Raw genomic sequence first — 24,409 nt, 5'->3', positions numbered from 1 at the left:
TAGCAGTGAGTCACACAGGAAGGAGAGATAATATGGACTTCTTGTCTTGGGCTCTTGTTGAGCTGGCTGCCTCGAGGAGAGAGAAGCCTTCAGCAGACAGGCAGGAGGGATAAGGTACAAAATGTTCAAGGAATATGGCACAGTGATGGTCTTGGGACAACGCATGACTAGAGATCTCTCCTTGGCACACACAGTTGTGTATCTCTTTTAGATTGTTGTTGTCATTTAGTCATTAAAGTCATGTCCAACTCTTTTGCAACCCCAAGAACTGCATGACTTCCCATATGGCTCACTGCGTAAAAGAGTCCACCTGCAATGCAGAAGATGCAGGCAGATGTGGGTTTAAACACTGGGGTGGGAAGACACCCTGGAGGAGGGCATGGCAACCCACTCCAGTATTCTTGCCTGGAGAATCCCATGGACAGAAGAGCCTGGTGGGCTACAGTCTACAGGATTACAAAGAGTTGCACATGACTGAAGTGACTGAGCCTGCATGAACTGTAGCCCACCAGGTCCTTCTGTCCAGGATTTCCTAGGCAAAAATGGGTTTACCATTTCCTTCTGCAGGGGATCTTCCTGACCCAGGGATTAAACCTACATCTCCTGCATTGGCAGGCAGGTTCTTTACCACCAAGCCACCATGAAGAGTCCATTAATGTGCCACAGAAGAAAAACAAAATTATATTGAGAAACCTTCCTACCCTACCCCAAGCCAGGAACATCAGAATCTGGCTATCAGGTCAGGGACAGGGTGGTAGAGAGGAGGGCAGAGAATAAACAGACAAACAATTAGAAGCCAACCAGACTAGCCCCTCGTTCCCTTGCCCACTGAAGGTCTCCAGCCCAAAGTTGCCCCAAGCTGTTCAGGGGAGATAACTTTCCATTACATCAGGTTCAGTTCAGTTCAGCTCAGTTCAGTTGCTCTGTCATGTCCGACTCTTTGCGACCCCATGAATCACAGCATGCTAGGCCTCCCTATCCATCACCAACACCCGGAGTTCACTCAGACTCATGTCCATCTAGTCAGTGATGCCATCCAGCCATCTCATCCTCTGTCGTCCCCTTCTCCTCCTGCCCCCAATCCTTCCCAGCATCAGAGTCTTTTCCAATGGGTCAACTCTTCGCATGAGGTAGCCAAAGTATTGGAGTTTCAGCTTTAGCATCATTCCTTCCAAATAACACCCAGGACTGATCTCCTTTAGGGTTTGTATTACTGTTTTGCAGCATGCATACAAAACTCAACTAAATGCATGCCTGTGATTTGAATGCACTGCAGGACTCTATTTCTAAAAATGAGCCAAAGGTCCATGGGATCTGCCTGACTTTTTTTTTCCTGAAGCAGGGCAAGATTCAGCCACTGAATAAAAATTTTAAAAACTGCAGGACACTAAAATATAGTAATGTCTTGATCATGTTATGAACCATGCTTGCTCAACACAGTGGCTCATTCAATTCATAACAGAAGAGAAATGTGGGCATTTCTAAATACAGTGACTCACAACAACAGAGAACTTTGGGTGGAAAAGTGGAAACTGAGCTCAGGTCACCAACATGTAGCTCGGACAACAGCATGCTTTTCTTACCAAATGTATGACGGAACTTCTTTTCTGACTTGGAAGAAATGTAGCTTAATCACTATAATCTCTTAGAGGATCATAAGAAAAGAATTGCTGCTCTGTTTCTGAATGTCCAACAAAACATTAAAACCTATGAGATTCCTCTTCAGTTTTGGAGTTCACTATCTACAGAGATGGTCAACTACATTATTTAAAGTGTTTTCTATTTTTTAAAAAGCAAACGACACATTCAAAAATGTTTCTAGAATTTATTTTTTCCTGTCTGCTCCCTACAGTCTTGTTTTGTCCATGGATATTCTCAAATGATAGTGGAAACTCTATGCATAGAATATCCTCATGCTTGCTTAGAAAACCTGGTCTGTGGCTCTTGATTTAATTATGGAAAGGAATGGGGGAAAATGAACCCAGAGTTCTATTTTTGTGTATCCATGACACAGTTAATCTAAGATATGGCAGAGTTCTACAAATTCAAAAGACTTGAAAATGATTTATTTGCTATAATAAGAAGAAAACCATCTTTTCTTTAACTGAATTTCTTGTCCTTTGTGGCAGAAATCAAATGCTTCATATTACTGTAGCAGTTTTTCTCCTCACAATTTAATCTAGGACTTCTTAACCAAGGCTATTTCTATATTCAGCAAGATTACATACAAACTTGATTTTATGAATCATGTGAATGCTACTGCTGAGAAATTCTACTGGTAATATGACTATGCAAATGGACCCTTCAGGTAAATTAAAGGCATAAAAGAGAAATTATAAATTGAAGAAATACATTATAAGAGTTTATTTATTTTAGGTCATTCATGTCAAAGCTAAAAACTATCTTTAGTAAGAATACAGATGAAAACTGCTAGATGGGCTAGGAAGAAGCAAATCATTCTAGGAGTATATACTTGCTGTGAATTGATTGAGTTCTTTATGGAGGGTCCCTGAGCAACACCACTATGCTGGACACCTTGCCAGTTATTCAGGAATTCAATACAGTTGCAGATGGGTCTATGATTAAACTAGATTTAGAAATCTAAATGACCATAGTCACCAAAGATTGATATGAAAACTGACTTATAAGTTGGGTTGGTTCTGAGTCTGAAGATTTAGGAACAATTTAATCAACTGATTTTCCTTGTTATATATGCTAATGGCTGATATATGGTTTAAAAGCAAACCTAAATATGAACAATACTTCTTTCAGTAACATTCGGTTTCATAAGACAACATTGCAGTAGCTGAATAGGCATGAAGTTTTATTTTATGATGATCCTAAGATAATGGTCTTTCTGACAATTACTAAGTACAATTGCTAAATACATATTGAGTACAATTTTGTGGTAGATAGTGCAGTATCCACAGTGTCTTGGTTTACATTGTAACATCTCGCGATATTTTGAATAGAGTGTATTTTTGACCAAATAGTATATTTCTGATAGTTTAGATGGTAACAGATAACTATGGTCATTAAAACTGCTAGTCTATGTTCACAAAATCACAAGTGTTTATCTCAATATACCCAATTATATTTTGTTATCGTTACAGTCTTCCATCATGAGAAATTTTCATTTGTCTACTGGAAGAGGCCCATATGGATATCTACTTTAACTTTAGAGGCATGGATATCCATCCTCAGTCCCGAAGCCAGAGCCAAGCCAGTGAAGTGAGACAAGAAGAAACATGCTCTCCTTGCACAGTGACTTTACCTTCTCTGAAATGGAAAGTTAGCATCTCCTCCACAAGCAGCGCCAGTACACTAGCTGTACAAATCACTGCTATTGACAGTGGTAGGTAAGCAGCAGGTCACTACCTACTTTTTTACATCAATTCCTCAAATAAACTTTACCTTTTCTTAACTCTAACTTTTCCATGACTTTAGCTAATCTCAGTCTGTTAAAACTCTATCCAGCCTACAAAACCTGATACAAATTATTAGATATTCCCTAGTAATATTTGCCAGAAACTACTATAATTTTTATTTTTATGTCCATAGCTTTTGCCTATGCTTGTCAAACACTGTATCATATGGCTCTAAATTGATACATTTAATTTTAACACTCTGACAGTAGAATCCTTGAGTATAAGGACATGTTTATAGATTTCAATGTAATCCCACAGTTTAAGGTTCTTCATATAATAGGGATTCAATAAATGTTTATTAAACATTAAATTGATACATTTGTTAAATCCTTAAAATTATACCCAATTTGTATAACAATGCATAATATTCTATGCCAAATTTGGGTTTTAAGCTTTTTTTAATATAAAACTATTGTATCACTAAGAATGTGTTATGAAAACTATTCAATGCAAATATAAAGCAGTGTTATTAAGACTCAGAAATCTTGGGTTACTTTTATAATTGAAAAACTTTATTTATAAACATTATTTGCTTTATCATAGCCTGGCTAACCTAGAAATTTATGCTGTAACATTCTCTAGGCAAACTTACCTCTCACAATGATGTTGGTGGACTTTTTTGCAGGGTTTCCCACGTTATTATTGGCAATGCAGCTGTAAGTGCCAGCATCTTCTGAGGTGATGGCAGGTATGGTCAAAGTTCCTCCATTCAAAACAGTCTTTTCAGGCAGAGTCCCAAAGGATCTGACCCATGTGAGAGAGGGTGCAGGCTCCCCTCCTGTCGTGACACATACTAATGTTATGGCCTCTCCAGGATTTACAACAATAGGGTCATCCACCAAGAGTTTAATTGACGGAGATGCTAAAAGACAAAAGAACACGCACCTATTTAGATCTACTAGAGCTAGACCTCAACAGTATGCTTTATATTTACACAGACAATTGAAATACTGTTCTCTTGTGCAAAAATCTTATTGTATTGATCACATTTAAACCATATAGAATGGTTATTTATTTTAATTATGTGGCGTAAACCTGTGGAATTTTACTAAGACTCTTACACATGGAGAGGGGAATTAAATTTTATGTATTCTTGAATTGTTCCACAGTTAGAAAGATGAGAAGAATTAAAGTTTTAAGACAAAAATCCCTTTCTCTTTTAATGTTGACAACCACCATTTGTTTTTGTCCTTCCAGGTATAAATATTGTAGCTGTTTAGTTCTTGTATTTTCATGGTCACGATCATCCTCAGGTCAAATGATACATATTTTGCAAACTGAACACAATCAAGTAAGAAAAAAGATTGTCAGAGGTTTTTACCAGGCAGTAGGCCTGGTTTTTCATCTTGAAAGGAATAACAAAGTCATGTAATTTAAAGCATCTCCAATATTTCATCTCTAACCTCTGTTCAGAAAGTTTAGGCAATTTGAGTTCTCATAACCACTGTTTTAAAACTTAGAAGCAAATAAACTGCTTTTCAAAAAGAGTCACCAAACTATGATGGCCACCACTCCAACGTTTGGGTTATACTGATCTCCCTAGTGAAAGTAAGTTGTTCGAAAATTTTTATGTAAAAAAAAAAAATGTAGATAAATATCCATTCAATAAAAAAAATGCTTTATTGCACACTTTTCATCACACAAAGTAGAAACTTGCACAAAAATCTGTTCAGACACAGTACTTTCTTTTCTGCTTATATCACAGTGTCAGTCTATGTAGTACATTACTAAATAAGAACAGAGGAAATGCATTATGCTAATATTTGATTTCATACATTCAGAAATATTTGAGGCCAAATTTAAAGCTGAAATCTATCCATATTGGAATATAAAGTGTTCAACTGTACTGTGTAACTGCTTTTAGATATTAATTTCAGCTCAGAGTTGGAGAGTTTTTCTCAGAATGAAAGGTAAACTCCCTATGGGGTTCAGTATTCTGCCTTGATGGAATATATAAATATTCAAATGAATATATATATTCCACTATATATATATATCTTGCCTTTGGGAACATAGGTGTGCCTTGAGGGCATTATACTAAGTGAGATAATTCAGAGACAGATCCCATATGATCTCACTCATATGTGGAGTATAAAAAAACAAAAAGCAAAAGAAACGTACAAACAACCCCTGCCCCAAAAATGTAGATATAGAGAACAGAGTGTGATTACCAAAGGGAAAGGAGTAGGGGAAGGGTGAAATAAGTAAATGATATCAACTGTATGGTGATAGACAGAAACAAAATTTTGGGTGGTGAGCTTGCTGTAGGGTATACAGAAGTAGAAATATAGTATTGTATATATGAAACTTATAGACTATTATAGGTCAGTGCTGCCTCAATAAAAAACAAATTTGAAAAGATGCCAGGGGAGAATAAGAAAACAATTCCATGTTACAATTATGGTTCTGTGTAATAGGCATAGTCACAGGCATAGTCATATAGGCATAGTCATAGGCCTGCTAAGTCACTTCAGTCGTGTCCGGCTCTGTGCGACCCCATAGACGGCAGCCCACCAGGCTCCCCCGTCCCTGGGATTCTCCAGGCAAGAACACTGGAGTGGGTTGCCATTTCCTTCTCCAATGCATGAAAGTGAAAAGTGAAAGGGAAGTTGCTCAGTTGTGTCTGACCCTTAGCATGGACTGCAGACTACCAGGCTTCTCCATCCATGGGATTTTCCAGGCAGGAGTACTGGAGTGGGGTGCCACTGTCTTCGACCTTTTTAAACATTGTTGGCTTTTCTAACATCATTGTAAGTAATATACAAGTTTTCAAAGTATTTTAATTGCCCTTCTGAGGTGCTGACTTTAAATTATAAAAATCTATGATTAAAAACCTGTTGGGAAAGTAACAAAATGAAAATGAGACAAAAGGCACTGCAGAGTTTGGTAGAAAAGAAAGTATTTAAAAATGCTATTTAATATTGCTAAACTGATAAAAAGATACTACTAATGAAATTTTAAAAATAGTATACTTATTTATTGACACGGCATTATGAAACAATAGTAGAAATTCTTACAGCCCAGTTGGAGGTAAACAGTATAATTTTACAAAGGTATTTAGTTAAAACAGAAGTCTAGAGAGTCCAATAGTTATATTAATAAGACTCATTTTTTACACCATGTTTTAGAAAATTAAAAATCCCAAGGCCTAAGGACCATTAATATATGTTAAGATTATAGAAACACACAATGGTGATATTAAGTCAAGAAATATTTGCCCCTGAAATTGACTTGTATAAGGATGAGTTGTTTTAAATATACTTGTATATTTTGAGGACACATAATAAAACATTTATTAATTTTGCTTTACAATTTTAATTTGGAAGTTGAAACTATTGTTTTTTCAAGATTCAGCATTTTTTTAGAGCCTTTAAAGTCTCAGGCAAAAGTGAATTGCAAGTGAATAGTATTATTTTAAACAGTGTTTTTAAACTCTTCAACCACATTGATTCCATGCACAGTTTCTTATTTTGTACTTACATAGGTAATTAGGGAACTAACAAAGATTGATCTCATTGCATTAAATCATGTTCATGGCTGAGTGTTCTTTAAATGTCTATTGCATGCTTTGCTTGATCTACTCCATCATTAGATAAGAACAAATGTACAAAGCCATTGAGATCATCAGCTTCCTTATAACCGTGAGACAAGAGCATTGGTCAAAACCATATTGCAGGATCTAGACATCCAGTCATTCTTCACAGCAACATGTGAGAGACGGATTACTATTTGAAGTTCATTTTTAAGTTAATAAAGAAATGAAACACAGAAATTAAAAAGGGACAAGAGAAAAACAGAGTGGACAGTACGTTAGTTTTTATTTGGAATGTTCATCAAACCAATGTAAAAAGTAGAAAAAGGTGAACTACACAAAGTAAACAAAGGCAGTTTATCAAGTTAAGTGAAGAAGCATTGAATGGATGATGGATGAAACTAGGGGGAGGAGTGGGAGGGAGGAAATATGTTTACATATAGCCGATTCACCTCACTGTATAGCAAAAACTAACACAACATTGTAAAGCAACTGTACCCCAATTAAAAAATAAAATAAACATCATATATTATTTTAAACATGTTTATAGTTATCACCAAATGGTTCAAATTACATAAAAATTATCCTAATGAAGTCCATTTTTAGCATGACACACAATACCAGCCATAAATTCTCTATGTACACAGTGCTCATAAATAAGTGCCCATCTGACTTTCAGAATGAGAATCTTGCCAGCACTCAATGATGGAGGGCATGGGTCATCATAGCAATTGTCTCAGAGACTTGACTCTTTCCTTAAGATGAGTATGTCAACATTCGAGCATGTTTGATATGCTCTGTGGGGCAAATACAGTAGATAGATAGATCTATAAAGTATTGGTCCTGGGAGGGACGGGATGAAGTATAATGACAGGCAAACAAAGAGAAAGAAAGGAAAAAGAAAGGAAGGGAAAAGAAAGAGAGGAGAGACCAAACAGTCTGTGGTTTTTATTTTTCAAAATCCTAAACCCTTTAATAACTAAACATGGAAAGTATATTTTAGGAAATCTCTCTGAGGAAGAGAACACTTCCCAAGCTCTCTTCAGCTCCTCCCCTCCTGGCAAGCAAAAAGGAAAGTTTTTTTGGGTTGAGCAACAGTTACTTCAGTTTATCTGAAACAGAAAGAGGATTGGCTTCCTGGCTCCCACACCAAATCCCAAACATTAGTATATTCAAGAGCAAAGGGGATCTTTGTGTCCCTTCTTGGTTGAGGTCACTAAGTGTGACTGGCTAGACAGAAATAGTGAGTTCAAGGGGCAGACTCCAGGCCTCAGGGGAATAGCCCCAGCCCCAGATGATGGAATGGAAGAAGCAGAGAGATAGGTCAGAACTGAATGTGACAAGACAATTGGAATGAAGGAGATGTTAGGTGATCCATGCCCATCAGAGATCCAAGTCTCATGTCCCACACCATGGTAAAATAAAAGCAACCCCTAGAATTTAAACAAAATCTGGTGGAAATGGGAAATCCATGTTACCAATTTCTGAAATTATGGCAAAATAGATAGTTGAAATAAAAATGAAGTTAAATTATAGAATAATAAAGATATATTTCTTTCAAACCTGAGTTTGTAGGCAGGGATTCATACCCATTAATTTTAGTGAGTCAGTTCCTCATGAGGTCCTCTGGATGGGCAATACAAAGGTTTAGCTTGGGGTTAATTAAGAATACATTCTGTAGGAAGAAAATACTATTTTAGCCAAGGTCAATGACTTTTTTGGTGCTTTGTTTGGCTATTACCTAACATAATAGCTTGCTGAAGATAAACATTTCTTAAAAAAATGAAAACAATGCAATGATAATCATCTTATATTTTTAGAGATTTAGCCCTCCATGGATCTGGGCAATTTTTAAAAAGGAACTTAGATTTCTATCCCTGACTCTGATTAAATGGATGTGAAGTAGTTAACTATAGTAAAAGCTACCATTCGGATTGAGTTAGAAATACCCTAAGACATATAATTCCTTGATTGAAAGGAAATTGACTATTGAGTCACAGAGAAAAATCACAAGGAAGGAAGAACATAAAAACCAAACCAAACCAAACCAAACAAAACAAAACACCACCACCACCAAAACTCACAGGAAAGAACTACAATAAAAAAACCACAGCTAGGATGGTATTTGTCTTAGCTTGAATCCTCCCAAAAGCCAGTCCTGATATAAGTAGATCATTAGGGTGAGGAACCCAGGAAGTATATTGAAGGAGTAGAGAAGAGATAAAGAAATGGAAAACATCCAGTAATGGAACAGGAATGAGTGGTGGTCACTGTGGGAAACTTGACTCCCTGCTGTTGGGAACCCTCTGGGAAACTAGAAAGAACACATCCTAGAACTTTCCCTCTGAAAAATGAGGAAGCTGACTGGAGTGTTTATCTACCAACCCCTGTCCCTCATTAGTTAAGGACTGTTCCATGGGTTTTAACTTTCCAACATTCTCCATTGTCTGAAAACATTGATTAGTCTAGACAGAGTTTTCAGACAGAAGGACATGGAAAAGAAACTGTCAAAAGAAACAATAACCTCCAGAGCAAGGCAGTCACAGAGTCTCCTAGGGCACCCTTTCCATGTAAGTTCAATGATCAATAGTTGGCCACATGGAGATAATGTGAAAAGTATACAGAAAAAATAAGGAAGAAATCAGTGGTGAGTTGGGGCTCATTTACTCATCAGGATATAAGCACAAAATAAGATGAGTAACAGCACAGCAAGAATAAAAGGAAGAGGAAGCGAAAATATATATAATTAACTTTCTGTTTCTTTTCCAAGGATCTACATTTTTTCAAACTGAAAGAATATTTACATGCTAGACAAACCAAGTCCAGCTTCTAAATGGAGAGACATGCTATATATACAGATTTGAGGAACAAAATTTCTCTTGCAAAAAGAAGTCATTTAACTGAGATACAAGAATTACTATAGTTTTGTGCATTTCACTGAAATTCATTTTCAACAGACATTTCAATGAGCATTTCATATAATAAAAGAGAGAATATATTAGAAGTTGATTTGAAAATTCAAAATAATCCACCTATGCAGTTGAAATTATTATTCTAATATTATCATTATTGACAAGTTGATTGATTCTCATGAAGTCCAGGAATGATATATTACTAGGAAAATCTATAAAACAATGCTCCAGGATATGACAATATTTGAATAGTAATCATAAATAATCTCTATAGCATGAGAGAGCCTTTGCTACAGATATAGAAGCTAACAAGCATTTTTTTTTTAATGTCCATAGGACAGATAGTCCTGCAAATGAATGAGAAAGCAGAGTAAATATGTTGCTTCATGAACATAAAAGTTTCCTAAAAGAGACATACTGCATAATAACATCAGTTCTAAAAAGAGTTTCACTAGATAGGTTTTGTTTGATTGACAAAATATTATTTATTGTTTATTTTTATTGTTACCAGGAATAAATGCTTTTAGATACTGTTTGTTCTGCCCAGTATAACACTTTTCAACATAGTCATTTAATACGTATTTATTGACCACCTACGTTGTATTAAGGTCTGTGATAGGCACCTGTAATATAACAGTGGACAAAACAGCCAGAGCTCCTGCACTCAGTTTTACATCCTAATAGGACAAAAACCTGTTCTCTCTCATTGTCTTGAGTGACTTCACATATTTAAATCACCTCCTGTTCTCTGATTTTGTGTGCATTTGTTATTCTTGACCAGAATATTTATGCCATCACAAAACAATGAGTAAAGAAATTTGCCAATAGGTATTCTTCAGTGAAATCAGACTTTATAAATTATAACAGGTTTTATATATATCTGAATCTAGTCATTAAACAAGATAAACAGAAAAAAATAGAACTACAAATTGGTTTCCAAGGTGAGCAAAAGATATAAAAGATTAAGTCAAAGCTTATTTTAGTCAATAAGTTATGTTAATAGCTGGGGTACTAATACTTAATGGCCTGAAAAGTCTTTATAATATTTTTGAAACATGATGGGAAAAACATCATCGCCGCACACATCCTTTGGTGAACAATCCCTTACTGTTCCTTCCAACAGGTGAAATTGGCAAAACATGGTCTCATTCAATTTTATGAGAAGCTGAGTTTCATCTGCAGTTGCAGCTGAATCCTTGAGGGTCATCACTCATGGAAGGGAAATCCAAGCTATAAAACACTTCCAACCAAGGGATCTGTTTTCCAGGGAATTTTCAGTTCTAGAAGATACCGGCTTTTTAGGGATAGGGCCAGTTTGCAAAGATGCCCTCCTCACAAAATCAGCATAATGTGAACTTGCTATTCCTGTTGCCTGGGAGTTTCTTCAACTGCTTATTCACCAGGTAAACCACTTTATTATGGTCAAATGTCAATAAAATTTCTTTACCAAATTCCTAGTTTTTGTCCAAAGCAATTGAATCCTTTCCTGCTTTGAATTATATAAACATAGCAGTTTATAATAGCTCTCCTTACAACATACCCTGGTTTAGTTGCTCAGTTATGTCCAACTCAGCCACCTCATGGTCTGTAGCATGCCAGGTTTCCCTGTCCTTCACCATCTCCCAGAGCTTGCTCAAACTCATGTCCATTGAGTTGGTGATACCATCAAGCCATCTGGCCCTCTGTTATCCCCTTCTCCTCCTGCCTTCAATCTTTTCTATATCAGGGTCTTTTCCAATGAGTCAGTTCTTTGCATCAGGCAGCCAAAGTATTGGAGCTTCAACTTCAGCATCAGTCCTTCCAATGAATATTCAGGATTGATTTTCTTTAGCATTAACTGGTTTGATCACCTTGCATTCCAAGGGACTCTCTAGAGTCTTCTCCAACACCATGGTTCAAAAGCATCAGTTCTTCAGTGTTCAGCCTTTATGGTCCAACTCTCACATGCATACAAGACTACAGGAAAAAACCACAGCTTTGACTCTATGGAAATTTGTCAGCAAAGCAATGTCTCTGCTTTTTATATGCTGTCTAGATTGGTATTAGCTTTTCTTCCAAGGAGCAAATGTCTCTTAATTTCATGGCGGCAGTCACCATCTGCAGTGATTTTGGAGCCCAAGAAAATAAAGTCTCTCACTGTTTCCATTGTTTCCCCATGTATTTGCCATGAAGTGATGGACCAGATGCCAAGGTCTTTGCTTTTTGAATGCTGAATTTTAAGCCAACTTGTTCACTCTCCTCTTTCATCTTCATCAAAAGGCTCTTTAGCTCCTCTTTGCTTTCTGCTATATGATGGTGTTATCTGCATATCTGAGGTTATTGATGTTTCTCTCAGCAATCTTGATTCCCGCTTGTGCTTCATCCAGCCCAGCATTTCACATGATGTACTCTGCATATAAGTTAAATAAGCACAGTGACAATATACAGCCCTGACAAACTCCTTTCACAATTTGAACAAGTCCACTCTTCTATGTCCATTTTGAAATGTTGCTTCTTGACCTGTATACAGGTTTCACAGGAGGCAGGTAAGGCAGTGTGGTATTCCCATCTCTTTAATAATTTTCCACAGTTTGTTGTGATTCACACAGTCAAGGCTTTAGCATAGTCAATGAAGCAGAGGTAGACATTTTTCTGGAATTCTCTTGCTTTTTTTATGATCCCACAGATGTTGGTAATTTGATCTCTGGTTCCTCTGCTTTTCTAAATCCAGCTTGAACATCTGGAAGATCTCAGTTCACACAGTGTTGAAGCCTAGCTTGGAGAATTTTGTACATTACTTTGCTAGCATGTGAAATGAGTGCAACTGTGTGGTAGTTTGAACATTCTAGCCACATACCCAAGCCACCATTAGAATATTTACCTTCTCCTTTCACTCTGAAATATTTAAGAATTGAATTATCTGTGAAGAAGGTGATGGTTTTCATATTTGTAACAAAAACACTCACAAAATTGTTTGCAAAGAACTGTGAGCTCAATAAAGTTTTATTGAAAAAAATGATGAATTTAAAGATTAGAGAACAGGAGCTCCACATAACACCTATTTGTCATAAACTGAATCTGCCAAAAAAAATCGATATGAAAAACTCAGGATTTCATGAACCTTTCATTAAAAAGTTATGAACATCTTTCAGGTTTTTCATTGTTTAACCCATCTAAAATAACCATGCTTTATGTCACTAACAAGATGATAGCAAAGACTTTCTCTATCAAAATTTAGAGTACCACTCACAAAAATAATTATAGCATATTACTTATACTTCTTTGAACTTAATTTTTTGCTCAGTTTCAGCAAACATATTACTATTAATAAACCATCAGATTAAATCAAATTATGTCCCTGATACCAAAACTAGAGGCATAAGCCATTTGTCATAAGAGGACAGCATGTGAGTAATTCAACATAGAATTTTAAAAAATCAGTTAAGATTTAAGGTTCTTCCTTAAGAATGATATAGCAGCGGAACAGATAAAAACATCACCTAAAACCATCTGGTGTTGGTCTCCTAGCTATACTTCCTGAGCCCTCATTAGTGTAGCAAAGAAAACAAGACAATAAAATTCTGCTTTGGCTATCACAGCTACTGAAATGGAGGCAGCTGGCCTTTCTACAACCAGTGTTATAACATAGAGGGATTGTGCAAAAAGGTATTCTCTTATTAGTCAGTCTCTTGTTCCATTGTATTGGTCTTATAAAGATAAGATTTTAAAAATATTTTTAAATTAATTCTTGTACCTTTTTCTTTTTTAGGCTGCACTTGCACTGCACAGGCTTCCCTGATGGCGCAGACGGTGAAGCGTCTGACTGCAATGTGAGAGACCCAGGTTCAATCCCTGGGTCGGGATCCCCTGGAGAAGGCAATGGCACCCCACTCCAGTACTCTTGCCAGGAAAATCCCGTCGACAGAGGACCTGGTAGGCTATGGTCCATGGGGTCGCAAAGAGTAGGACACGACTAGGTGACTTCACTTGCACTCCACGGCATGTGGATCTTAGTTCCCACACCAGGGATTGAACCCACGCCACCTGAGCTGGAAGTCTTAACCACTGGACCCCCATGGAAGTTTCATTTTATAGTAATTTGGCTAATATGACTCATAGCTAATCTTAAAGAATAATGTTGAACAGATTTAACTCTGCTGGGACTCTATTTGCCTCTCCAGGAGAATTTGTTAGTTTCCAAAGTATTGCCCAGGCCAAATCTCTACTTGATTAGGAAAAAACCTTGGCAGATAGTCTCCTAATCTTATGACATATCTGTACTCAGGTTACTCAAATATCTAAATTGGTTCCAAGAGACAGCAAAGGTTAGAAATCACATCATGAGCTTAATTAGCCAGGTCATTGAGAGCAACTAAATAAACTGATGGCAAACAAAGGAATAATCTATGTTTTATTTAAATAAAAACTGTTAATTTAACATATATCTATTAAGAGCCAACTGTGTGTCAGACTGTTCTAGGCACTGGAAGTAACAGGAAAAAACAGACAAAAATCCTGCCCCGAGGTGTTTGCAATTAGATGGAGACAATCACAGCCCTTAATATGCTCCAGGCACTCTTCAACCACTTTTACACGTATTTTTTATGTGATTTTACGAGACGACTAGTATTATTAACTATTTTACTTATTACCAATCTGAGAAACAGTGTAGATAAGTTTGCCATGGCAACATACATAGTGATTGGCTCCAGAGCTGAGATTCTAATCTAGTCAGTCTCACTTCAGATGGATAAACACAGTAAATAAACTCCAGAGTGAAATAAAGTTAATAATTCGCAAGTTCTAATTAAATTCCTGGTGATATTTATGCCAGAGGAAGAATTAATTCTGCTGCTCTAATAGAAGGGATAACATTAATATCATCCATTATAATAAAGCCTAAGGAAGGAAAAAATAGACATAGTTTGCTAGTCAGGCTTCTAGAAATCTCTATCATTTATAATAGAAGAAAAAAAGGTCTTGTAAACCCCCTAAGGCATGATTTAAAAGCCAAAATTCTGAAGTGATGGTAAAAGAGGCTCTTAGGCCATTGCTCAGTGTTTGCACTTCAGGGCTTAGTTATTTAAGTTCTCAGACTTCACAAGGTAAGGAGGAGAAATTTCAACACAGAAAGGATTCCTGAGACAGGAAAATGGAGAACAGTGTAGGTGACAACATGCCACTAAGAAAAGAGTAAGAAAAACAAGTGTATTATTGCAAGGAACAGCAAGCAAATTCACAAGGATAACTTATTAACCAACTATTCTTCTATTTCAACTGCCAATCTTAAAATATCAGATTAGGCAGGTACAATTTTAAAAGGCAAGAAAAGAAGAAATATAGCCATATATTCAGGTATTAATCATGGGATAAAGAGAGAGATAAAGGGAGAAAGAGAGAGAGACCTTTGCTGGTGCTTCTAAAGTAAACTATCAAATACTACTTTGCAAAGGACAAAAGTAGTCATATTTTGCTAAATACAATACTGGACCAAAGGTCAGATTAAATAAATCAAAGTATATGAATCATGTATACATTCATACTTAACACATTTAAGCATTAAAATGATTATTTATGTTAGTGTCTAGAAGTAGTTTCATAAAATAGAATATCATATCTTGATTGCTGAATTGGGTCACAACTCAAAGACTCATGGCACTTGCATCATGGGTACCTCGGCCCTTACCAAGTATCTACTGCAACCTTCTAGCTGGAATTTCTGCTGCAGCCTGAAAATGCTGGAGTGAGGAATCTAATTCTAGGAGATGAGAGGTGCTTCAATAAATAAAGGCCTGCCCTGGGAAACGTAAGCACTGTGTACATTTTCACTTACAAAGGGCAAAATATGTTTTTAGGAGATGTTCTCCTTTCAAGTACACAGCAATGAACTATTATTTACTTTGTGCTTACATTGATATTCTTTCCCCATGGTTAATTAAATGAGAAAGAAAGGAAAAGAGAGGCTGAATCAGAGCATAGTTTGTTAAAAATGAATGTGCCAAAGAAGAGGGATTTGATTCCAAGTTTTGTGTATGGTTAGGAGCTAATTTATTTGACTAAATTACAAAACCACAAATTTGTGGTTTGCACTTCAGAAAAATGACAATTTGACACTCTAGACCTTGTAATAGATGTCAGTACTGTATCATGTTGACACACTGTAAATACTAACTGCTGTTTAAGAATTTTATTAGAGACCTAATTCCAACATGAGTCAATCTAGGCCTATTGAAATAGTTATGTTTCTTATCTTGGGATTTCAGACATTCAGAGTGCTTTTAAATATACTGTTGTCATATTCTGGGACAATGCAGCTATATTATAAGGGAGGTATTTCTTTTTTTGAATAAGATAATACTGTAGTGTAACATATGTGAAGGAACTAAAAAAGCTGCACAAAATAAAATGTTGCTTAAGGAAAGACTAAAAGCCAATAAAACTTTAAAAATATGATTTTAATAAAGGATAAAACATTTACTGAATCACCTCCGAATTCAAATCCTCTCGACACATGAGAAATGCATGCACAAAAAATGTCCTGCTGATATTGTATTTCTCAAAGCTACTGAAAATATAATTTTCCGTCTCTAGTTCCAATGCGTTCAACATAGATTTTGTAAAACCCATATTTCCCATTCTGCATGATTAATATGCACTAATGAAATATCTTTACAGAGGAAACAAATACTTACTATTTGTTTGCAATGTCGAATTATGCTTTGTTTTTCTTCATCTTAATATTGATATGTATTGAATTGCCTATTAAACTCTCCAGTGACTTGAGAATTAAATCCATATTACATATTCTTTGACTGTGGATCTGTATGCATATAATAATGCCTTTCTAAACCTGTTCATATTTAACATTTGCCTTAAACACACTAAACAATGCTTAGTACGCAGATAGTTACATAGTCACCGAATTTTCAGGTTCTCTGAAATCTAGTTATTATTTTCCTGTGTGGTCCACACTGTCATAATTCTATATGGATATCATATCTGATTGCTGTTTCCTTATGGTTCCAAAATGAAAAAGACATAAACATTACAATTTTCAACAGGTTGAGCTAATTCTAATCCTGAAAACAAGATGCAGTGAGGCAGAACTTTAGTTATTAAGTAATCGTGATCAACACCAAGAGAAATAGAAAAATACAGTTAAGAATAGAAGGAGTTTTGCTTCTTTCCACCCATTTCGTACCTCTCAGACAGTTATCTTAGTAGATTAAATTCCAGGGAAAATTATAAGACCCTGTATCACACTATTTGTTTATCTAACCGCTTGTTCGTTTACTTCCTGTTGTGTTTTTCCTTCAACTTTGAAAATATATATTTTAATTTGTACTTAATATGTAATAATCATTTTGAAAAAATTTCTTATTTATGGTTACCTATTAAGTCAAACTGTATGAAATTGCCTATATTTTACCATTTTAGAACTATAAACTATTTTTGGTAAAACAAAGCAAACCTGTCTTGCCAGATTCTACTAAAGACAAACCACTACCTACTAGTATTTTACTTGACTGACTAAAAATTCTGCCTCTTGCTTGGCTGTGCACAACATTGCAATGCAAAATCAAAATGCAGCTTAAGAGTAGCTTCATACAAGTGTCACATCTACTAATGCCAAAAAATTGTACACCCTGTTCCTTGATAATTTTCATTTTTGTCAAAGCAGGGAAATAGGTACCATTAACTGAGGAAATCAGTCCTGGGTGTTCATTGGAAGGACTGATGTTGAAGCTGATGCAAACAGCTAACTCATTTGAAAGGACCCTGATGTTGGGAAAGATTGAGGGCAGGAGAAGGGGACGACAGAGGATGAGATGGTTGGATGGCATCACTGACTGAATGGACATGAGTTTGGGTAAACTCCGGGAGTTGGTGATGGACAGGGAGGCCTGGTATGGTGTATTCATGGGGTCGCACAGAGTCGGACATGACTGAGCGACTGAACTGAACTGAACTGAACGAGAGGACAAGGCTGCTGATGCTGCTGCTGCTAAATCGCTTCAGTCGTGTCTGACTCTGTGCGACCCCATAGGCGGCAGCCCACCAGGCTCCGCCATCCCTGGGATTCTCCAGGCAAGAACACTGGAGTGGGTTGCCATTGCCTCCATAAATTTCTAGTACAAAGTGTGTCTATCAGAAATCAATAATGTTGACTTTACCACACAATCACTCAATAGTATGTGATTAAAGGGTTCAGTAAAAAAGAAAAACAAAAGTCACTAGTGCAATATACCAAATAAGGAAGACTGACTAAAAGGAGCTGAAAGAAAGAAATACTGCTCAAAACATGAACTAAGACATAATACTAAATAATTGGACATACCTATTTTCTATAGCAACAGAACAGTAGCAAGAAAATAAAGAAAAGTATGTTGTTATCAGAAAAAAAAAAAAGTGTTTCCTAGAACAGATGTTGCAAAAAAATGAAAATGTAGGGAAAAGCCAAAATCACTGTGATGCTCTGGAATTAAGTGCCCCAAGAGCAAACCAAAAGTACAAGCTGCATCTAGACTTACAGTCAAAGTCTAAACTTAAAGTCAAATTTCTGATCAACTAACATTATGCTCCAGTTCATCTCTCTCATTTTAGTCCCAGTAATGACTGTGCCAAAGCCTTTGACTGTGTGGATCACAATAAACTGTGGAAAATTCGGAAAGAGGTGGGAATACCAGACCACCTCACCTGCCTCTTGAGAAATCTATATGTAGGTCAGGAAGCAACAGTTAGAACTGGACATGGAACAACAGACTGATTCCAAATCGGGAAAGCAGTACATCAAGGCTGTATACTGTCACCCTGCTTATTTAACATATATGCAGGGTACATCACGAGAAACGCTGGGCTAGAAGAAGCACAAGCTGGAATCAAGATTGCTGGGAGAAATATCAATAACCTCAGATATGCAGATGACACCAAAGTGAAGAGGAACTAAAAAGCCTCTTGATGAAAGTAAAGGGGAGATTGAAAAAGTTGGCTTAAGGCTCAACATTCAGAAAATGAAGATCATGGCATCTGGTCCCATCACTTCATGGGAAACAGATGTGGAAACAGTGTCAGACTTTATTTTTGGGGGCTCCAAAATCACTGCAGATGGTGACTGCAGCCATGAAATTAAAAGATGCTTACTCCTTTTAAGCAAAGTTATGACCAACCTAGATAGCATATTCAAAAGCAGAGACATTACTTTGTCAACAAAGGTCCGTCTAGTCAAGGCTATGGTTTTTCCTGTGGTCATGTATGGATGTGAGAGTTGGACTGTGAAGAAAGCTGAGTGCCTAAGAACTGATGCTTTTGAACTGTGGTGTTGAAGAAGACTCTTGAGAGTCCCTTGGACTGTAAGATCCAACCAGTCCATTCTGAAGGAGATCAGCCCTGGGATTTCTTTGGAAGGAATGATGCTAAAGCTGAAACTCCAGTACTTTGGCCACCTCATGTGAAGAGTTGACTCATTGGAAAAGACCCTGATGCTGGGAGGGATTGGGGGCAGGAGGAGAAGGGCATGACAGAGGATGAGATGGCTGGATGGCATCACAGACTCGATGGATGTGAGTCGGAGTGAACTCCAGAAGTTGGTGATGGACAGGATGTCCTGGTGTGCTGCGATTCATGGGATTGCAATGAGTCGGACATGACTGAGCAACTGAACTAACTGAACTGAACTGAACAATACATAAGATATTCTACTCTCAGGATATGGAATACTGTGTGGATTTTCTTAATTTTCAAATTTAATTCAAAGCCTTTATGAACCAATGTGGATCTTTTAAATTATGTCTAGAAGTTGCTCAAATGACTGTATGAATTTGAGTTAACAATGGCCACAATGCTAATCTTAGCCACACCACAGGATGTTAAATCCTATGAGAAGTGTGGTTAAGGTCAGAAGTCCTTAAAAAAACAAATATATTAGCATGACGTTTTAACAATAATATGTGTATTTCATCATACCAGAATATCAGTGGGAAAAAAATGTCAGATCTTTATGGCACATTGCTTCCCTCAACAAAAGTTGTTTGCATTTTTCCTGTTCTTTAAAGTAGAAATTTTATTCTAGAAGTGTTCCCTGATGAGATAATAATCAATCCCTACTTTTTTTTAAAATTTACATTTACTTGGTACTGATTAGTATACTTGATTTTAAGAAAGGGTAGGAATATAAATTGTATCAATTTCTTCATTATGAAAGTAAGTATGTTACCAAAAGTTTTTATAAAATCTAGCAGAACTAATGTAAAAATTTACTCATTACTAATACACACATAAAGTTCAGTTCAGTTCACTCAGTCACGTCCAACTCTTTGTGACCCCATGAATTCCGGCACTCTAGGCCTCCCTGTCCATCACTGTCTCCCTAAGTTCACTCAAACCCATGTCCATTGAGTTGGTGATGCCATCCAGCCATTTCATCCCCTTTTCCTCTTGCCCCCCATCCCCCAGCATCAAAGTCTTTTCCAATGAGTCAACTCTTCACATGAGGTGGCCAAAGTACTGGAGTTTCAGCTTCAGCATCAGTCCCTCCAATAAACACCCAGGACTGATCTCCTTGAAGTCCCAGGGACTCTCAAGAGAATTCTCCAACACCACAGTTCAAAAGCATCAATTCTTCGGCACTCAGCTTTCTTCACAGTCCAACTCTCACATCCATACATGACCACTGGAATAACCATAGCCTTGACTAGGTGGACCTTTGTTGGCAAAGTAATGTCTCTGCTTTTCAATATGCTATCTAGGTTGGTCATAACTTTTCTTAAAAGGAGTAAGCGTCTTTAATTTCATGACTGCAGTCACCATCTGCAGTGATTCTGGAGCCCCAAAAAATAAAGTCTGATACTGTTTCCACTGTTTCCCCATCTATTTCCCATGTAGTGATGGGACTATACGCCATGATCTTTGTTTTCTGAATGTTGAGCTTTAAGCCAGCTTTTTCACTCTCCTCTTTCACTTTCAGCAAGAGGCTTTTTAGTTCTTCTTCACTTTCTGCCATAGGGGTGGTATCATCTGCATATCTGAGGTTATTGATATTTCTCCCGGCAATCTTGATTCCAGCTTGTGCTTCTTCCAGCCCAGCATTTCTCATGATGTACTCTCCATATATGTTAAATAAGCAGGGTGACAATATACAGTCTTGATGTACTATTTTTCCTATTTGGATCCAGTCTGTTGTTCCATGTCCAGTTCTAACTGTTGCTTCCTGACCTGCATATAGGTTTCTCAAGAGGCAGGTGAGGTGGTCTGGTATTCCCACCTCTTTCCGAATTTTCCACAGTTTATTGTGATCCACACAGTCAAAGGCTTTGGCATAGTCAATAAAGCAGAAATAGATGTTTTTCTGGAACTCTCTTGCTTTTTGGTGATCCAGTGGATGTTGGTAATTTGATCTCTGGTTCCTCCGCCTTTTCTAAAACCAGCTTGAACATCAGGAAGTTCACAGTTCATGTATTGCTGAAGCCTGGCTTGGAGAATTTTGAGCATTACTTTCTTAGCGTGTGAGATGAGTGCAATTGTGTGGTAGTTTGAGCATTCTTTGACATTGCCTTTCTTTGGAATTGGAATGAAAACTGACCTTTTCCAGTCCTGTGACGACTGCTGAGTTTTCCAAAGTTGCTGGGATATTGAGTGTAGCACTTTGACAGCATCATCTTTCAGGATTTGAAATAGCTCAACTGGAATTCAATCACCTCCACTTGCTTTGTTAGTAGTGATGCTTTCTAAGGCCCTCTTGACTTCACACTCCAGGATGTCTGGCTCTAGGTGAGTGATCATACCATCGTGATTATCTTAGTCGTGAAGATCTTTTTTGTATAGGACTGAGGTTCGTGACATAATGCAGGATACAGGAATCAAGACCATCCCCATGGAAAAGAAAAGCAAAAAAAGCAAAATGGCTGTCTGGGGAGGCCTTACAAATAGCTGTGAAAAGAAGAGAAGTGAAAAGCAAATGGAGAAAAGGAAAGATGTAAGCATCTGGAAAGATGTAAGCAAAAGGAAAGATGCAGCGTTCCAAAGAATAGCAAGAAGAGATAAGAAAGCCTTCCTCAGCGATCAATGCAAAGAAATAGAGGAAAACCACAGAATGGGAAAGACTAAAGATCTTTTCAAGAAAATTAGAGATACCAAGGGAACATTTCATGCAAAGATGGGCTCGATAATGGACAGAAATGTTATGGATGTAACAGAAGCAGAAGATATTAAGAAGAGTTGGCAAGAATACACAGAAGAACTGTACAAATACACATATTAGTGATATGATATTTTGAGGCTTCCCAGGTGGCACTAGTGGTAAAGAATCCACCTGCCTATGTAGGAAACATGAGACACAGGTTCGATCCCTGGGTTGGGAAGGTCCCCTGGAGAAAGGCATGGCAACCCACTCCAGTATTCTTGCCTGGAGAATCCCATGGACAGAGGAGCCTGGTGGGCTATAGACCACACGATTGCAAAGAGTAGGATACAACTGAATCAACTTAGCACAGCACAGCTAAGTATGAAAATTTACATTTAATGAGTATATAATATTTGATATTCACTTATTTCTGTAACCATTGAAAAAGTTGGAATTTGTGATTTAATATTTCTGCTGAAAAGTACAAAGTAGTCTATTGTAACACTGATACTTTCAATAAGTAAAAAAGGACAACCAAAGGGCTAAATGAGATTTTGGAACTCCTCATTGATTTCTTCACAATGGTACTTTTAAAAAAATCTAACAACCATAATACCATAATACTTAGAACCCACCATTTTCCAGTCAATTTAAATACAATATCATTTAATCTTCAGTTTGTGTAATAAGGTAAAGTTCTATGGGGAAATGTGTACTTTTAAATGTCTTAGAGCTGGAGGCAGGACAGTGACCAAGAATATATCTTCTCTTGAATGAGATGAAAACTTCTCTGCCAGTGACTTTTTATAAACAAAATATTGAGGGCTCAAGATTTGCAAAACTTTCGTCAAGTAGGTTCATGAGTTCCACAGGTTATTTGTTTGCTATTTTTCCTCAAATAGTAACGTAAGCCTTATGTATAAACGTACAACAGCAAATGAGGTATTAATCTTATCGAATTCTGCAAGCCTGAAACTTGCCTGCATGAATGATGGAGCTTAAGAGTAGCTGTGTACATACAGGCTGTATCTACTTCTTTGTAGTCATCTCTTTTCAACTAAATTTCCACTGATGTTAGTGTTACCATGCAAATAAAAATGAAATCTGAGAGTAAATATTCTCTATCAATCGATTATCCACACACAGCACGCTATCAACATGGCTTAGGAAAAAGCAGGTTCAAAGACTCGAAGGACTTGATCACACAACTGGGGAGAGTCAGGATCTACACCTTGGTTATTCTCAAAAATGCTTCTTTATGTAGAGCTGCTTAAGGTTGCATGTGAACCAGTGTTAACAACTGACATTGAGACTCATATTCCATATGAGGGTAGGCTGCATGTGAATTAGATCATTAAGTGACCAATTATACTAGCTTGCTTGAGATTATAGGATGTGAGACTTTCATTGAGTCCAGGACAAACTGGGATGGTTGGAAACCCTCAAGACAGTTCACTGATATAATCTATTCTAGGATTTTGGGTAAAAAAAAATATGGGATTAGTTACATGCACTTATGGAAATTATTGTATATCATCATGAGATCCAGTAATGTATTAAATGAACTTTGTCAGTGAATGATCATTAAAATATTCTAAACTACAAGTTGTACATGGAAGTTCAAAACCATATAAGAACCTTAGAGTGTATTTTCAGCAACTGAATTATTATCTATAATAACATATTTCTCATCAGTTTCACTAGAACAATAGAACCTTATTAAGTACTAAGCCAAGGTCTACAAATCTGCAATCTAAAATTAAAAATTAATTGCTCTAAAGTGTAAAAATTATATTGCTTTGTTTTAGCATGATCTCACCCAACTTGCTGAAAGAAATATCACATGACTTGAACTCCTTTATTCTTGTAAATAACTTTTAAATTGTTTAGTTGTAATTATAGTTTATTAGCATTTGAAGAGGAGAAGGCAATGGCACCCCACTCCAGTACTCTTGCCTGGAAAATCCCATGGACGAAGGAGCCTGGTAGGCTGCAGTCCATGGGGTCGCGAAGAGTCGGACATGACTGAGCGACTTCACTTTCACTTTTCACTTTCATGCATTGGAGAAGGAAATGGCAACCCACTCCATTATTCTTGCCTAGAGAATCCCAGGGATGGGGGAGCCTGGTGGGCTGCCGTCTATGGGGTCACACAGAGTCAGACACGACTGAAGTGACTTAGCAGCAGCAGAGTAACTGAAAAGCTGGGAAATAACATCAATGAATTGTTCTAGATGTTTGCTAAAATAGACTATTTGACATACTTTCCAAAGTATTTGGTTAAGTTTTAAGACAATATTTCTTTAGTGGCTCAGATGGTAAAGAATCCGCCTGCAATGCAGGAGACCTGGGTTTGATTCCTGGGTAGGGAAGATCAACTGGAAAAGTGAATGGTGACCCACTCCAGTAGTATGGAGAATTCCATGGACAGAGGAGCCTG

The 24,409-nt window shown here is 37.0% G+C and overlaps 1 protein-coding gene across 1 annotated transcript in view; it reads right to left on the bottom strand.

Annotated features, from left to right (window-relative positions):
• Positions 1-24,409, bottom strand: part of MDGA2 (MAM domain containing glycosylphosphatidylinositol anchor 2) — a 921,279-nt gene that overhangs the window by 307,677 nt on the left and 589,193 nt on the right. The window contains exon 6 of the mRNA XM_068965010.1: positions 4,021-4,290. Within this exon, the coding sequence (XP_068821111.1) occupies positions 4,021-4,290 (270 nt within the window). The remainder of the gene's footprint in view (positions 1-4,020; positions 4,291-24,409) is intronic.

The sequence above is a fragment of the Capricornis sumatraensis genome, chromosome 2 (assembly GCF_032405125.1).
Source record: "Capricornis sumatraensis isolate serow.1 chromosome 2, serow.2, whole genome shotgun sequence".
Classification (NCBI taxonomy): domain Eukaryota; kingdom Metazoa; phylum Chordata; class Mammalia; order Artiodactyla; family Bovidae; genus Capricornis; species Capricornis sumatraensis.
This window is presented reverse-complemented; position numbering and strand designations above follow the sequence as displayed.